This window comes from Diadema setosum, chromosome 17 (assembly GCF_964275005.1).
Source record: "Diadema setosum chromosome 17, eeDiaSeto1, whole genome shotgun sequence".
In the NCBI taxonomy this organism is placed as follows: Eukaryota; Metazoa; Echinodermata; class Echinoidea; order Diadematoida; family Diadematidae; genus Diadema; species Diadema setosum.
This window is the reverse complement of record NC_092701.1, coordinates 28,021,530-28,039,896: the sequence shown is the minus strand read 5'-3', so window position 1 is coordinate 28,039,896 and position 18,367 is coordinate 28,021,530. Positions and strand designations below refer to the sequence as shown.

General features: G+C 39.8%; 1 protein-coding gene across 1 annotated transcript; it reads right to left on the bottom strand.

The window, feature by feature from the left end:
- Positions 1-853: 853 nt before the first annotated feature.
- On the bottom strand, positions 854-18,313 carry LOC140240407 (anaphase-promoting complex subunit 2-like). Its single transcript, XM_072320175.1, has 13 exons — positions 18,230-18,313; positions 16,252-16,847; positions 15,180-15,312; positions 14,563-14,718; positions 13,880-14,021; positions 12,709-12,826; positions 11,912-12,084; positions 9,806-10,011; positions 8,500-8,706; positions 6,328-6,444; positions 5,595-5,733; positions 4,899-5,140; positions 854-1,953 (listed from the first exon to the last, which is right to left on the bottom strand). Exons 1-13 carry the CDS (start codon positions 18,308-18,310, stop codon positions 1,741-1,743), a joined length of 2,523 nt encoding a protein of 840 aa, XP_072176276.1. The 5' UTR covers positions 18,311-18,313; the 3' UTR covers positions 854-1,740.
- Positions 18,314-18,367: the final 54 nt, after the last annotated feature.

Genomic DNA, 18,367 nt, shown 5'->3' with positions numbered 1-18,367 from the left:
CATTTTGCTTCGACCATGCATGTGTAACACACCAAGATTCCATTCATGCTGGAATAAAACTAAACTTTAGAAATAGCAAAGACAAAGAAATTGAGGGAATTCTGTTATTTCAAAGGGAGGTGACCAGATGCAAAAGTAACTCACTCAAAGTGACATGATTGTACCTCATTTCAAATAGACATACTCTGGTACACTGCATTGCTCTATCTGGCCACTTATAGCACAACACTTTTCATGATTCACTGTTACAATATACTGTCACTGCCACCAGATCTGCACTGCACATGCCATCCCACACCATCCCACACTAGCCTAGGACAGCTTTTCTGGAGCTACTGCAAGGGAAAAATTCATTTAAGGTTTAAAGGGATGGTTGGGCCTATAGTTTGGGTTGGGATGGGGATTCTGATTCCAACTTTTTGTGAGATAATTAGAACCTACTTATGATATATCAAAGAGCACACAATTCTTGGAGAGATTAAAAAGTTTATTTGATGTAAATATCAGTTTTGAAATGGCTGAGATATATCCGAAAACAAAGTGGTTCTAATAAAAGGTGAGTCCCACCTTTCATAAGGACCTGTTTTTGTTGATTTTTTTTTTTATATCTTAGCTATTTCAAACCAAATTTTCATCAAATAAAGTTTGAATTTCTCCTAGAATTGTATGTTTTTCAGAATATTTCATAAGAGGTTTCTCAATATCTCACATTCACAAATATTTGGAAACCTGAAGCCCAATCTCAACCAAAGCTATACCATCCCTTTAAGGTTCAAGACCCACAACCAGGACATCAGGTTGGGCTGTCTTCCTTGACCACTCTTCCCCACAAAATAGACAATGAAGGCTCTAATTCACTTGCAATCCTACCTCGTAGGACTAATAATTTATTGTGAAATGGAGGTGAGTCGATCATTATTTTCATGCACCTGACATGTTGTCATTCCTTGTCTGTACAGATCTTAAAATAAGAAATATGCAGGCATTCAGTCCACACACTATGCACGATGTTTAGCGATGCTCTCCTTGTACAAACGCCTTCATGCTGCAGTTGGCACCGACAATAGCGAGTGAATAGCATCAGTGCAAGGCCTCGTGCTGGAGTTTGTTCCTTGCTATTGGCATGACTCCAGTGATGTCATAGTTTGTATCTTCACTGAAGCATCTCGAAAGTTTTCATACACTCAAAATGTTTTGCAAACTCATAAAATTTGTTTGTTGTGCATAGTAATGCTAATTTCTGCACTTGATTTCAAATTCATATGTTTACTCTTGGAAATGGAAAAAAATAAATGAAGGAATGAATAGCTGTCCAGTGAAACATCTCATAATCATATGTCCAACCACTTAATTTCATATTGGCAAAACAATGGTTTTTAGGAAATTTCAGCGGGAAATTTGGACACTTACGAAATGGCATTTGGTGACATGTTTTAAATAGGAACTATTCCCAGCAGGGTGATTCAGTCCTTGTCCCAAGTTACTGTTTACATCAACTTCATCCATTACCCCTTGGGAGGTGAAGAATGGCTTCCTTGATTTTCGGCACCTTGTCAAAAGACATGTCTTTGAATAGTGCAGCACTTCAACCGACGTTCATGCAGTTTCCTCTCTGGTGGCGTAGAGAAAAGCATTCTCAAAGCATTGCTCTTGTTTCTGGTCTGAAGTGACTGCAAAAATCCACAAAAGTTTGAGGAAAGTTTTTGTCGCAGCCCATGTGGGGAGGTGGAGTCGCCCCACCTAGCTGCCGGTCTTGGGTAGTCGATACACCCCAGTCGAGTAGAGGAGCTGCTGCTCCCTGACTTTGGTCTCCAAGAAGTGCCGGAGCTCCCCCTCGGTGAACTCGGAGGCGGAGGGGCCCTGCATGGCAAACATCTTCAGCATGGAATGGATGCGTTCCAAGGGAAGGCTCTCCAGGTTGGTCAGCATGCCCACAATGTACGACCAGTACATCTGTGTCGGGGGAAAGAAAAAATAAGAGGGTAAAGGTTTACTTTACTCTCTGAATCTTACAACCACAGTATCTACAAGTATGTGAGAACAAACATAAAGGTCGATAAGGCCTTCTACACTGTTTCATGCCCAATTCATGATTGCATTCATAATGAGCTCAATCTAAACTAATGATGATTTTTCTTTTGCTACAGTATGCAAAATATCATCATGTACGGTTGAAATTCTCTTCATTTTTTTTGTGTTATATCATTGATTTTCTATAATTACAAATAATAGATCATATTAACATATTTTGTTTTGAATTCTTTCTATCAGAACTAATCCTCATAGTTACTGTTACTTTCTACAATCCCAGTGGATCCCTGAATCTGTCACAGCCTGTCAACTTTTACGAGCATCTGCAAGATATTCTAAAATGTGTTGTACGTGATTCAAGCTTTATCTCAATTTTGGTGCACTTGGACCTTGATCTTTGACCAGTCATTTAAGGCAATTAATTCTTGATTCATTAATATCCTTCCTAATGCAAGCTAGCATTACCAATAGATGTTTCTAGATGTAATAACAACTCAAGAATGGCATTTGTAGCAAAGAAAAAATGATCTTATACTTTTACCTGTGACCTATCACAGGGCTGTACACTAACCCATTTTTTTTTTCTACTGGTCTGACCTGTCCGTCAGACCAGTAGGTACCCATTTTTTTTTTCCATTTTTGAATGGTCTATTCCTGAAAAAGTTACTGGTACAACAGTGATTTTTACTGGTCAGGGACCGTCGGACCAGTGCCAGTGTACAGTGTTGCCTATCACAACTGCCAAGTTCGTGGCAATAACTTTCTACGCGTATTCATTTCTACCATTTCCATCAGCTTACATCATGACTGGGCATTCAAAGCTGAAGCAATGACCAAAAATAGCAATTCGGGGCAAAGTTCAGTGCTTTTTACTTTGACCTTTGACCTTTAATTCCATTGAAATTATTGTGTCATTCAGTCCTATCCCTCCTACGAAATTATGTCTTTGACAGACATTCCTAGCTGAGAACACTGCTGGAAAAATGTAACAAGGTAACAAGGAAATCCATGGAGCAGTTTATTTTTCTTTCTGTGACAATGAGATACATGTGGGACAGGCAGACAGATGCAGATACAGTTAGACCTATCTATAGCGACCACCTGCCGTATGCGACCACTAAGCACAATCCCCCCCCCCCCCCCCCCCCAAAGTGGAAAAGCCATGTTAACAACCCTGTTTACAACAGCCACTTTTTTCATCTCCCTCGCTTGGCTGCTATAGACAGATTTGACTTATAGTAGATAGATATCAGTACTGGCCTGAGGAAATTATGCCCTCTAGGGCCCAATTTTCCTTTCTTTTCTTTTTTCTTTTTTCTTTTTTTACACAACAACATGGTGAAGGGAAGTATTCTTTGTTCAGTAAAAGGCAAAACTAATCAATTATAAGCAGCTGAAGGGGGAGAAGCAAGTAATATACTTCTGAAATCAATCGAACATTACATGTGTGTGGCACGTACCGGTGATCAAATTTAGCTGCTGGAGAGAGAGACAACTGTAGTGATTATCGACAAAATTGCTGAACAAACACGCAATCACCATACGATTGTTTGGCGTGTGCAAGCATTTTCGATGTTTGTGTTTATTTAATTTTGTATTCTTTTCTCTTTTGTGAAGGCAGATGCTTGTGAAATGTACCCTATCCTCATGGGATCACAATGTGAACGCTTGGCCTTGTCAGCCAGCTGTTCCAGTGGTCCAGGTGCAGGTGCCAGAGAAGTGTAAAACATAGACCAGAAGTCATAAAATAATTGTTCAGTATCCAATTACTTCATTTGTTATTGATGCAGATGGCAGAGATAGCGTACTACTTCGTACGCTGTGTACCGCTGTGTTTGGACCATGGCAAGCCTGATGGAAATACGGTTTGTATGTGTGTGCCAATGCGTTACAAGTTTACGGAATGTGTCCTAAAATATGTTTCCAACATTCTCTCTCTTGCAAATTCAAAATCAAAATCAGGTCAAATGAAGGACATACATTGAGGAATCATGCACAAGTGAAGCACGGCAATGACAGAGGTTCCCTCAATATCAAGATAATAAAAAACTCCAATCCTGTAATTGTAATCAACAAAAGAATGTCAAAATATGTCTTTTTAGACAAATGTTGAACAATGTAACTTTATATACCAGGGAAGAGAAGTGTGTGATTGTATGCGTGTTATTGTTCATTTCTCGGGCATATCTTTTAATTATCACACAAAGCCAATATTACCCGAGAAATTGTTTTATATGTTTCTCTATTTGAGAATAGGCTGGCCTAAAAATTAAGTTAATCTGGCTATTTCCCCTTATTTTCTTTTTTCTTTTTTTTTGGGGGGGGGGATCATAAAAATGCCCACATCTGTAAGTCCATATAACACTTGTGTCTGATTGAAATGTGTGCAATCATGGAAATGTTTTATTTTGTTTCATAGAGGGAAGTTAGACTGAACGGAATTGACCATCTCAGGACAATAGGCAAACAGAAGGCAGGTACAATGGAAAATCGATCTGCGCATGTGGAAAGGTGAACATTTCTCAATCCTATCGATTTTCAGGTCCATTCTTGGTGAAAATGGTGTTCAGTCTGTAAATAGGATGACGTGTCTAGCTGCTGTTACGTTTAGGTCTAACCCCCGCGCTTATCCCAGTATACACAGTACAGTGGCTGCTACAACTGTGGTGTGCCTGTCTTCGATAATCACAACAGCCTACGAATCAGGACGGAGCAAGACGGGCGCGGTGGTTTAACTCTACGTCCTGTATGCCCTACCATCCCTAAATCCAAAGCTCCCAATTGCCTGAAGGAAACATGCATCCCTGTGAAGGAAGTATTCTTTCTGTGTGTGTTTTGTTTTGTTTTGTTTTGTTTTTTCAATTCACCTGTAAGTTCTCCTCCTTCTGATCTTTGGCGGACGCCGTTGCCGTCTCCGCCTCCTCGTCGCTGTCAATCATCACCATCTCCTGGAGGTGGGCGGAGCCCTGCTGCTTCTCCTCCACGAGGACAAAGGTATCGTGGGACTCCTCCCGCAGCAGTCCCTGGCTCTGCCAGTAGGCGATCTTGCGGCGAACAGCACTCCCAGGCACCTGCATCTTTTCGCTCAGCTCCTGGATAGTCCATTTTTCTGTGGGAGGGGGATGGAAAGGGAATGATGGTAGGGAGGGGCATCAAATAGATCATGGAACTTTAAAGAATGTCCACAGCTTCTAGCTCCATAGATCAATAAGACAGTGACAGATACCAAAATATATCTTTGTGTTCTATTGTTTGTAAATAAGTGTACATTCTTCCGGACTACTTGAACTGCACTAAAAATACCATTGTTCTATCAATTAGTATCATTTGCCACTGCTCTATAAGAAATGTTCCACCATGGCAATAATGCCACAAAATGTTCTGCTCATGAATGAACATTCGAAAATATTCTGGTCGTGAGCAAACATCACAAAACTTTCTACTCTGGTGTGATCATGTTTGTTACCGATATTTGGCTGGCCGATATCAGATTGGGAAACATTCTTTGATAGTTTAATGATATCAGAAAAAAAGAAAAGAAAATTAGAAGACGTTTCTGCTACCTTTGTCCTGAAAATGCATAAGGATAGTAGCCTGTATCGGTGAGACAGTCAGTGAAAGTGTTCGGTCCCTCAGCTCAATGTCCAGGCTGACCTGTCCTAGATTTGTCTTCCAGTTCAACGTCCTCATGCCTTTCAGAACCTGAGCAAAATTGGAGTAAAGGAAAAGAATCATTTCACAGAGTATGAAAACAGGGTTTGAAATTGGCGATGGTCCACTGGCCATTGGCCACCCAAAATCACGTCGGACTAGCTAAAAATCATAAAATTCTGAAGTTACAAGTCCGTCTGGCTAGCCAAAAAATCGCTTCAGTATCAAAATTGATTCTAAGTAGTCCACCTGACTAGTTAAAAAAAAAGTTAAGTGCGACCCCTGGAAAGTGATCCACATAAACCTCCTTACACATCCTGCAACCCCTGAATCAATCCTCACACCAACAAATATCTTTCTTATTCTTTCTCATACAGATTGTTCTTCAGACCCTTCTGCTGACACACCAAGTCTCATCTCTATCATTCAAACTTCAATATCAAAAGTCAGGTTTATACACCCCATACACCGCACAGCTGGGGGGGGGGGGCTGTGTAGTATTTCCTTTTAGCCTTCCCTCTTATGAGAGGTTATACTGAAAGGCATATTTCTAGCTGTCTCCTTGCTTGCAAGTGAAGACAGCAGAGATTTTCAAGTTGATTTTGAAGGCATCCCAAACATTATGAGACTCCAGAGTTTACCCACCTCGTATGACTTGGTGTACTGTTCCATGCACGTCTTTATTTCTTCCGGCACTTCAAGCTTCTCCTCCTTCAGATTCGGCCAGAACTGAGCTGAGAGGATCATGCAGTTGAAGTCCATCTGTATTGGAGGGGGGAGGGGGAATAAACAGAACAAATCCAGAAAAAGAATGTAGTTGTGACCGACCACCGATCATCTATTAGAAAAGAGGTCCTAGAACAATACTGTAGTGTAAAACAAGGAATGTTCGCATGCATTTTAATTTCACAAATTTCGCGAGAGCCAAGTTTCGCAAAATTAAAATGTACGCTGAAGATCTTGTCTACACTATATGCATTAAATGTTACAGGCAACTCGCGAAAATTTCATGCTGCGAATAAGGCCGTCAGCTCCCAGGCGCACAAATTTCATGCCGCGAAAGTATCATGTTTTACAGTACATAGATCAGATCAAAACTAGAAATGTCGCTACAGCGACTGGTTATACCCCCGCCAAACAACATTTCATAAGCTTTGGTCAAAACAACATTTCATAAGCTTTAGTCAAAAAACTGAGGAAGTAGTTAAATCCGCAAGATCTTTCCTTGATCTTCTGCCATTAATATGCCGTTACCACGGCAACGTACTTTCGGGTACTGTCGAAAAATGCGTCTTGCACATCTACAACCAAAGGCACACATCTGTACCAAGTTTCATGGAAATTGGGCAAAAACTGAGGAAGTAGTTTGCAACACAAAATTTTCCATCATTTTGGCTCATAATATGTGAGCTGTTACCATGGCAACATACTTTTTGTCACTGTCAAGAAATGTGTCATGCTCACCTATATCCTAAGACAAACATTCAATATGAATTCCATGAGAATTGGAAGAACACTGATGAAGCAGTTTTGCCATGAAGCATTTTGCCCTATATTTTACCAATAACATGCCGTTACCATGGCAACGCACTTTTTGCCACTGCGGAAATATGTGTCTTGCACATTAACATATTCAGATGAACATCTGTACCTAATTTCATAAAAATTGATCAAAAACTGTGGGAGGAGTTCGCGACGCAAGATTTGTACCCATTTTTGCCCATAATATGCCGTTACCATGGCAACGTACTTTTGGGTACTGTCAAAAAATATGTCTTGCACATCTACAACCCAAGGCACACATCTGTGCCAAGTTTTATGGGAATCGGTTGAAAACTGAGGAAGTAGTTCGCGACGCAAGATTTGCAACGGACCGACCGCCCGCCCGACCGCTGACTTCGTTTGGCGGGGATAAAATAAAAACACTGTTGTCGTACTCATTGGCAAGTGATTACCTGTATTACAAATTACCATCATAACAACAGCAATTATAACATAGTATTTTGTTTGTATAGTGAAAGGTGTTTTTGCAGGCTCCTTGTAAGGGGAGGGGAGGGGCAATCAATTATGGCATGACAAAATGAAGAAGGGATTTTTTTTCTTATGTATGCGTACATGTCTTAAATCGATTTGCATTTTCCTTTTAAATTGAAATGCATAATTGCAGCATATGAGTCGTATGTTGCATTACTGTCATGTGGTATTGTTTATGTAAAAAAATTAATTTTCACTACAATACACAATGTAATAACTATGTTACAGCTCCTTATGAAAATGACGGACTGACTGACTGAATGAATGAATGTAAAAATGAATGAATGCATGAATGATTAGAGAATGAGGTCTCCATTTGGAAAAGGCATGACTGTAGTCTTGATCTGTCAGTGGCAATGGCCTTCTACAGCTTCTATCACTTGCCGTTTCTATAAATACCAGTGGAAAAAAACACTTCAGGTATACCCATGCCAAACAAGACTTCAATCATAGACAAAAGCATTAGGAATTTTCAAGTCTTTCATACAAGTGTACACAGAGCTATGTAAGAGGTAGTTTACAAAAATATATATATATATTCAGAGAGCAAGTAATTTTTTTTTTTTCCCCGGGAGCTGCAGGTAGAAATCAGGGTGTTCCTATATACATATAAATACCTCTTACACATGAAATGTGGTTATCTAACTGTATCTGCTACATCACTACTACTCCATTATATTCAGACCATTGAAAACATCTAAATATTTGAAGCACACAGTACTCTGTGAACATATTTTTATACAGTAATGACAAAGGAAATTCCAGCATCCATTTCAGACACACCTCATCCCCACGGTCTGGGTTCAACTCCACATTCTCCTTGTCCTGCTCGGCACTGTCTGCGCCGTCGGGGAAATCCCCTTCCTTCGTTCCTCCATCCTGCTCCTTCCGCTTCTCCTCCTCCTTCTCCTCCGCGCTTCTCTTCTTCTCCTTCTCGTTCAGGACATGGGCGTTGCAGCGGCGTGAGTCCGCTACGTCCTTCAGCATCACCTGGACAAGACACGGCAAAATTTTATCAGTAAATGGTCTTTACGACTCCCTTGCTCTCCCTTAGCTTGTCCTGCAATGTGTCATTGCAACACAGCGGCGAGATGGTCCACAAGCATTTTATTAGCATATTGCACCAGCATGCTGAAATTTCTGTCTGACATCCCAGTAAACCCATAATATTACAACATTACAATATTACGTCCTGTGCTTAAATTTGAAGACGTGCCGACAAGATGAAACAGAAAAATCAAGTAAAAGGTGTCGGCAGGTTAGCTAAAACTCTGAAAAATCTGACTGGCTCAAGTTTATTATTGCATTACAACTCATCATTGCGGTCAAATGATCAGAAATAAGGTTAAGATATAACTGAGAGCACTTAAAAAACCTAGGATGTCCAGATTTTTTCAATGGGCCTCTTAACCCTGACCACAAGATCCTTCAATTCACACAATTTGCCATTCCCACAATATCAATAATTTTTTTCCCCATATGACTCAGGTTCAACACTTGAAGTTGGGGACTGCTTGGAGAGGCAAATCAAGGGAACACACAGTGTTATATATCTCATCAAAGTATCAATCATGGCTGAAAAATTAACTTCTTTCAGGGGTATTGACAACTTGCCCATTGCTTACAGGAGGAATAAGCACATGCTTCAATAGACTAACATCTGGGGTATCTGGAGTAACAAGGTGAAACTATTGTGTATGACCATACTGTAATACACCTGACATATTTTTTTCTTCCATTCAGTGAGCTATAGCGGGTCAAAATTGTCCAAGATTGTGTAACACATTCGCCATCTCTTGAAACTCAAAGTCACACATGAAACACAAAAAAACTAAAGTCAAGGGAAGAAATGATTACTATTTCAATTGATGCACTCCATCAATAACTATTACACAAAATTCAATTACCATGCACTGAACTACGCTGCTCATCAATTCCACATTCTCAATTGGGTAACATAAGCCTCATTTTAAGGTCACCAAAAATTACGGCAGTAAACTTTAGCTGAGTCTACGAGTGCAAATCACATCACTCTCCACATGTCCACGCCAAAAATCTATGGGATCACAAGATCTTCTTCCCCCCTTACCTCGCACTGGTGCAGCTGCGATTCACCAAACCGCAGCTTGAGGAGTTCCAGGTTGCGTAGCTCCCTCGCCGTGTCGTAGCTGAAGGAGGAGAGGATGCGGTCGGCCAGGAGACTGCGATACTCATTGACGAAGAGCTCACGGCTGCCGTAAATGTTGACCAGCGTGCTGATGATGTCCGATGTCCTTCGGCTCTTGGAAGTCTGGCCTGCATGTGCATGATGTTAAAAAATGTAAACATTCCACTATTTCCCACGCTGGAAAACTTAAACTTCTTTTCCTTTCATCATTCCATTCCGGCTATTACTTTATTTTCTTTCTATTTTTTTTTTCCTAGATGGACATAACTGTGTAACAAGGTTTTTTTTTTATTTTCCTCAACTTTCGCCTTCAATAAATTCTATTCACTTGACACATTAGAAGAGAAGTCATAAATTGACCCCATTATGATACCACATGAGTACATAGAACATATTCATAATATCACTGTAACTCATTCTCACACTAATTTATGGATGGAAACAGGGTAATTCATTAATCAACTGCAATATATACTAAAAACAATTTATGTGACATTCATTACAAGAAGCACTATGACATAATCACATGTCATTGAAAATTTTTGAAGTAACTGACAAATATTCACCCAAAATTCAGAGCAAGGCTCATTCTTATCATAGTCGTATTAAACAAAATATTAGGCTTAGCACATTCAAATATAACTTGCCCTCCGTTTCTCTCTACAACCTTCACATTGTATATCCCTCAGCAACGATCGTAGCATGACCCCATACATCCAAGTGTGCGGACCTATTGAGGCGCATTGCATTACAGGATTAAAACTAGAAATGTCGCTTTGGCGACTGGTATGCCTCCGCCATAATGCATGATTTTCCCAATAGGTCTAGATAGTACATGTGGACAATGTGTGATTACATTTTCACAAAATTGGCAAAATATTGAAATGACAAGTTTGTCACAAATGTGTTGAATGTTCACCTTCCTTGACCTAGGTTTAATTGGATGAATAGGAGAGCATGTATCTAGGGATTTAAGGACTTTAACTCGACTTTGACCCATTCATACATTTAGGCATTGAGTAATTTTCAAGGTACAGGTGTGGAGAAAAAGTGCAATTTCCGAATTGAATAGTAAATTGTTACCATTTTCATCTGGCCCTTGACCTTAAAATTCATAAGATAATCACTTTCAGGTAGAACATGCGTAATATGTACTAAGTTTCAAGATAACTTGAGCCACTTCCGAGATATGGATGAAAAAGTTAGTTCAGCACTTTCACTTGATCTTTGACCTTTTGACCTTTGAGGCAAAAAAAGAAGAAAAAAAAACTTTCCAGAGAATTTCGATTAGGTTACACATGTATGCATACACCAAGTGTAAAAAAAAAAAAATAATAACCCTCCTGGCATTGCATGATAGGAGGGAAATAGTAAAATTTTGAAGTGTTGCACTTGACCTTTGACCCCATGAACCCTACATTCTCTAGATAATTACTTCCAGTCAGTATATGTATATACTATGTTCCATGAAGATACCTTGAACAATTTTCCAAGGTATGGAGAAAAAAAAGAAGTTGTAATATTTTTACTTGACCTTTTGACCTTTGACCTTTGACCTCATGACCCAAACTTTCACCAGAGAATCTTAATTGGGTAATACATGTATACACTAAGTTTCAAGAAAATATCTTCAGGCATTCAATAGATATGTTGGAAATAGTGAAATTTTATGTATTTGACCCTGACCTTTTGACCTTTGACCTCATGACCCAAACTTTCACAAGAGAATCTTAATTGGGTAATACATGTATACACTAAGTTTCAAGAAAATATCTTCAGGCTTTCAATAGATATGGTGGAAATAGTGAAATTTTATGTATTTGACCTTGACCTTTTGACCTTTGACCTTGAGCATGTGCACCCAAAACACAGCCTAGGGTAAATTACTGCAAGCTTCTAAAAAAATGTCACAAACTGCAAAGTGACACACACTAATAAACAGTTTTCACATCGTACTGCAAAGATTAATATTCATAAACCGTTTATTCCATGAGTGTGCGAACAAGCCTACTGTGGTAAGCAACTCACTGGGGTCAGCATCAATGGGGTCAGGTTGCCAGTCAAAGGCGTTCCCTTCCTCCCCCTCGGGTGTGGTGCTGTCCTCCTGGACGGGCTGGGCCTTGACCAGTTCATCCGCCAGCTCATTGGAGCTGTCATCGGTCAGACTGGACACAATGCACCTCACCGTGTCCTCTCTCGTCCTGTCGGCAAGAAATCACTCCATACTATCAAGCTGATGGTTCTGTTAGTCTTGAATCACCAAGATGTACAAATTGCATCATGATATTATTCTGCATGTAGTCCCTCTCAATCACATCTGTGTGAGTCTATCAAAGTTCTTTTGTTGTTGTTGTTGTTGTTTGAGTATTATAGTGGAGTAGTGTATCATCATGTGCTTTTAGGGTGAAAAGTATATAATGTATTCATGAGACTTTGTTACAAAAAAATACCCCCCTAAAAAAAAAAAAATAGATAAACAAAAAATAAATAAAATAAATTAGACGCCATCAACTAATCTGGTCTGTTTGACCCAAACGCTAATGCTGACACTGAAACAAGCACTGAAATGATAGCAATATCATTACAATTGACAAAAATTCCATGTGTACAGACACTTTTAAAAATTCTTACTGTAACAACAACAAAAAAACAGATTGGAATATTTAGAAATATCAATAAATAAAACAATCACTACCTCAACCTTCACTTGGATGCTGAACATACATTGCATGTTGTTGAAAAAAAAAAAAAAAATCCAGAATTATTTCTTATGAAGGCAGTTGATAGAAGAGAGAAAAGAAACTCATTACATAATACCCACTGACCTGAGATATTTGCGTATTGGTTCACACACCAACTCCAAGACGATTCCCGACGGATCCAGCACCCGTAAAGCTCGTATGGATGAGATGTACTGCGTCAGAATATCAGTTGTGTTCACACCTGCAGACATGACACACATAACACTCTTTTGTGAACAATTTACACAACACCTTTTATACACCTGCCAGATAAAATCTCTACACATATCAATATCAAACAGCAAGCAGAACCCAAACAGGCATATTGTACCATATAAAACAGGGAAGTACACACGAGAGCCTTTAAAGCTTTTGTTCCCTTCCAAGAGCAAAGGGCATAAAATTTGGTGACGTACATGCATGACATTTTACCAATGACCTGCATTAGATATTTCCAAATAAAGTTGGTGCAAGAGGTAGAGAATTAATTAACAGAAGGGAAATGGTGGGCAGCATAAAAAAATTGTAGTACCTCTTCATGGCAGCATCCTTGCATTCAAGAAATTTAGGTCCAGGTCTATGAATTTAAAATGTTTGAGGCTGTGATTCTCAAATGGTCACATCAACTCGATGTGCCACGTTCGCACATCCAAATCAGTCCATGACATGCCAAGTTCGCATATTTTGCTCAAATGCACAAACTCGCACAGACCAAACGATAAATTGCCAAATGCCGCAGTACAATGAAAGCTTCACTGAGGATTCTATTCCTGCCACATGTAGCTTGCATTAGGTGGTGATTCAATATCAAGCAACATTCCATATTGGATCTGAGAGCAAATTCTAAGTTTCTATCTCTGTTTCGCATGCATTGTTAATGCCTGGACAACAGAGAGCTACTTTGTTATTTGAAAAGAAAAAGAAATAATAATAATCTTAGATTTGTCACAAAATCCACATCATAGCAATGCCTGGCATTTTCTCTACAACTTTGTTCATTGCATGTCCAACATAACAAAAATCTATAAAAGGTTACATGGATCTGAAAACCAAAATGTATTTCCCAAAGAATGCATTCGTTGCTGTCTCAGAATAATGTGGCACACAGGGGGTTTACACCATGGCGCATAAAGAGTTAAGGACAGAAAGAAAAGTGTATGACATCAATCTTACAATTTCCACCAAGTAGTTTTATTTATGGCATCTAACATCAAGAAGCTATGATGGATCCTCTGCCCTGGGAGTAACTTATTACCTGGATGTAGCAGTCTGTTCTCGAAGGCACCACGCAATGACTGGACAAGCTTGGCTCGAAGGTCGGTCTTCTCAAGACAGCTCTTGAGATCATTCAAAGCACTCATAGACTCAGGGAATTCCACAATGATGTTGAATAGCTCCTGCAGATTTGGGTGGGTTTTTTTATTGGGGGGAGGGGGAGGGGAGATAATGGAAAATGACAGCAACAAAGTATGTGTAAACCATAACAAAGGAGAATCATAGACAGTATTATTGCAATTGTGTGTTGGCTTGTTTTTAAACATGGCATACACCAAACTTTGTGGTCACATGATAATTATGCAATTAAAGATTTTTACAAGAGTGTACATGGCAGCACAATAGCAGCCACCTCCTTTCTTCACCTCTACAAGTGTATACAGTATGCAACAATGCTACTCATGGATTACATCAAGAATCCCAGAAAAGATTAATATTGATTACACATATTTTCTTTCAAAATGCAGTTCCAATATTCAAGTATACACACTTTTATTGATGTCCTTTCATTCAGAGCATGAAGGATTAATGTGAAGTATTTGACATTTACACCTACATTTAGCACAACAAAAAAAAAAAAAAATAATTGGCTGACATCAAATGGCACTTGATATATTGACATGACTAATGGACTAGGGCAAATATGCTATACTTCTGTCCTACCTGTATACGTAATTCAGCCAGTGTTTGATACAGGTAATACTGGAGTCGCTCCTTCCACTGATTCAGAGACTGGGACAGGACAGGACTTTGAGGGCGCTCTGCATTCTTTCCAAAGAAGACAAGGTGTAGCCAACCCATCACCTTCTTGTCAAGCCACTGGAAGAAAAGGGACAAACAACAGAAAAATACATAAACAAAACAAATAGATTTTAATATCAACGCTATCACAACAATACTGGTATCGGCCCTTTATGGGCAAAGAGCTTGTAGGGTAGCAATTAGTAACTGACTAGATTTAGCTTCACCACATGAATTTGTTTAACATCAATCAACAGGAAACATTCTATGCACTTAAACTGATCAAGCATTTATCTCTCAGTGTAAGCACTTGCTTTAGCACTCAGAATCTGCATGGATATTGAAAGTTTAGTTTACCATTGTCAGATGCTGTTTGACATTAGGTGTCATGCTCAGACATTGTTGATAGCATTTTGTGAAAGCACGGAAAAAAAGGTATTCATGTATGTCCTTTTCACTGATGAAACTGCAGCAACGACATCTTTATGTTCCATTTTCCATAGTAATATGACAGATCGATAAAATCTCAATTGCAGTACCTTTTCAAGGGGTGCGCTGAAGGAGGTCTCAAACTCCCCGGCACACAGTTGGTCGACGTGGTGCTTGATCTTCTGGTGGATGATAGACGTCACTGCCTCTCCACACACCCTCTCCAGCAGACCAAGAGAATACCTGCCGAGATAGAGGAAATTCAGTGGCATCGATGATTCAACTCATACACATTTATTCTCACAAGTTTCTGAAAGCTTTACACATACTTGTGTACAGCATGTGTTCTACTCTTTGAACCACTGTTCCATCGAAAATTGGCGAAGGGTGTTATACATTATATTTGAGGAAGAAATTACCCACTAAGTCCCAATTATGCAGATTTCCATTACGCCAGTATGATGAAGGATCAAAGAATAACATCAAACAGTCTTGCTCTGCATCGCAAAATTTGTTAAATGGCTTGATGGGATACGGCAAAGACCCTTAGATTCTAAGACTCTCACGCATGATGCTATCGTGTTGGGTGAGAAGTTGTCTTTCAAGTAAGAAACAGATATATCTACAAAACAGAAAGCAATTTGATGAACACTATTTGACCATCAAGCTGTCTTCTGTCAAACTTTGGCAGCAAATGCTTTTTTGTGTATCTTCTTTTTCTCTTTTTTTTTTTTAAAGTCATACACTAGGTTTATCAGTCCTTAAAAGACAGGACATATTTTCTACACTTGCAACTAAGCTGACACTTGCACTGCAACTGTACATGTTGATATTTGGTCAAACTGCAGTGTATGAATGATTTTTTTGTTGTTGTTGTTATGGTTTCTGTCATCTCACATAAGATTTACAAACACAAAATGGGGGTGAAATATTCAGCATTGTTTGCACTTTACACTGATCTATTTCTTAGCAGAACTAAGTCTACATAACATAAATGCATAATAGAAAGTGACAAAACAGTAAAATAAGTTCTCTTCTCCCAGTTTCTTGTGGGAAAAATTCTGTTGTGGAATGCAGCAGATATACATGTAATACTAATTTTCAATGGACATTTGGAAATTTTGATACAAGATATACCTGCATTAAAATGTTTTTATCATAGTAACCCTGCTACGGACTTACAGCTGAGAGTTAATTTGATGGAATGCTGCTAGTGTTTCTATGTGTGATGTGTCTTCATCCTTCGCATTCTGTTTCCCACTGTCTTCTGCCTCCTCTTCATCATCCTTGTCAATGTCCGTGCTTTCATCAAGGTCCATCTCGTTATCCTCACTTGTCCGTCCTTCTTCCTGCTGATCGTCGGTGAATGCCTTGAAGACCTCGGAGTAGAACGTCTTTACGATGTCGAGGAAGCCTTTGGGCAGGCGGTAGAAGAGAATGGCTTTCACCGTAACATCCAGGCGCTCCTCCAGCAATCTACCGGTGCTTGGGAGCCGGTTGTCGAGCAGCTGGGCCGCATTGGCGTATGGGATAACAGCCGAGTGCAGGATATGAACAGCCTGCGCGAGACATTTTCGGCAGACAGTCGCGCTCCGGCTGTTTTCACAGTCCGCTGCCTGCAGGGCTGCCCAGAACCTCGGGGCTATCCGAGTACGGAGATCCTGCTGGAAGCTCTCCATGAACCACTCTGTGACCAGCAGCTCCATTCCACGGCTGCACAGGAATTCCAGCGCCGAGTTGAGCGACGGCTTGTCATTGTCATGAGCCTGCTGCTCTTCCTGTAAAAGACATGACGGGTCAAAAGCAATGTTTTGAAATGAGAGAAAAAAAAGAGAAGACTCTTTTAATACTACCAAGTAAAGGATCTGTATATCAGGGATACATTTTTTACATGTAAGTAATGAGGTATGCTCATCAGTACTCTTTATTTTGTTTTATTCCACATACATTGTACAGCAAAGTATCATACCAGTATTACCTTTAAAAAACTCAATTACAATTCTGGGCAATTGAACATTTTTAAACTGAAAGAGTATTCACTCTCTCACACTTTGTAACTTACAATTGTACATATGACCATAGAAAATCATTATTAGTCAGACTGTTCAAGTGTAGCTTTAATGGAGGACAAAGTTGTGCACTAGATAGCTCAGCCTCAGTCAGTAGAGCACCCAGATAGCATCTGAAGGTCTCAGGTCCAAATTCAGATGGAATCCCATTTTTCTTTATGTTTTTGTTTTTTTTGCTCAATGTTCACCATTAAAAAAAAAAAAAAAAAAAAAAAAAAAAAAAAAAATCCCATTCACTCATTCCACAATAATTTCAGCACCCTGCTGGATAACCATACACAGCCCTGTTGCAGTACGTACACACTTGTGTACAACAACGGCGTCCGGTCAGACTACCTGCTGGACAGTAACTTTATTTAAACGATTAGGCCTACCTTTTGTTGGTGGTGGTTTTTTTAGAATGGAATCTTGAGGTGATGTAGGCCTAGCTGTACTTTGTGCAAATCACACATTTCAGTGTTAGGTGTTAGTCTCCCTATTTATCATGAAAACAAAAGAAAGTCACCAAAAACAATGAAAAGGGGGAACCTAAGTATCTAGATGATCTACTAGTACAGATAATTTAAACACTGATGTAATGATGGTGATGTGACTGAGCTGTGTATTTGAATCGACACATCATTTGCACATAAAATTCATGTGTTGCTTATTCAAATTCACGAGCTGCGGGCCAGCATTTCAAAGCAGGCACAATATTCCATTTAATAGTTGATATTCGTTTAGAGGGGCATCGTGGATCCCGCTAAAAAGCGGGGTTGGTCCGCCTTAGCCCGACCAGACGCCGTGTGATACAGCGTCCATACAGCGACTGGGCTGTGCCTGTACACCTGTTCGCCTGCCTGTGAGCTTCGGAGCATGAGCGGGGCGACGACAGGTCGACACCGACCGGTGCGGCGCGGCGGCCTCTAGCTCTGTCAATACGTCGACGCGTAGGCATATATCTGTTGTGTTGCAGAGAATCAACTTCACTTGTGGCAGAACTCTAACGAAATTTCTGATTCAGGCAGTTTACTTCCTACAAAGAATCTCGAATTTGTTAAAACATAAAGGTACATACATTAGGTTGTGGCATGTGGAGATTATAAAATTACCTTCACTTGGAAAGATGTGGTATTTGACAGTCCTTGAACAACCAGTTCCCAGGCACTGTTGATCTCAGTACGTTCATCCATTTTGCATTTTGCGGGACTAAATGTCGAATTGCCAATTTGGCTAAAAGGACACGTCCA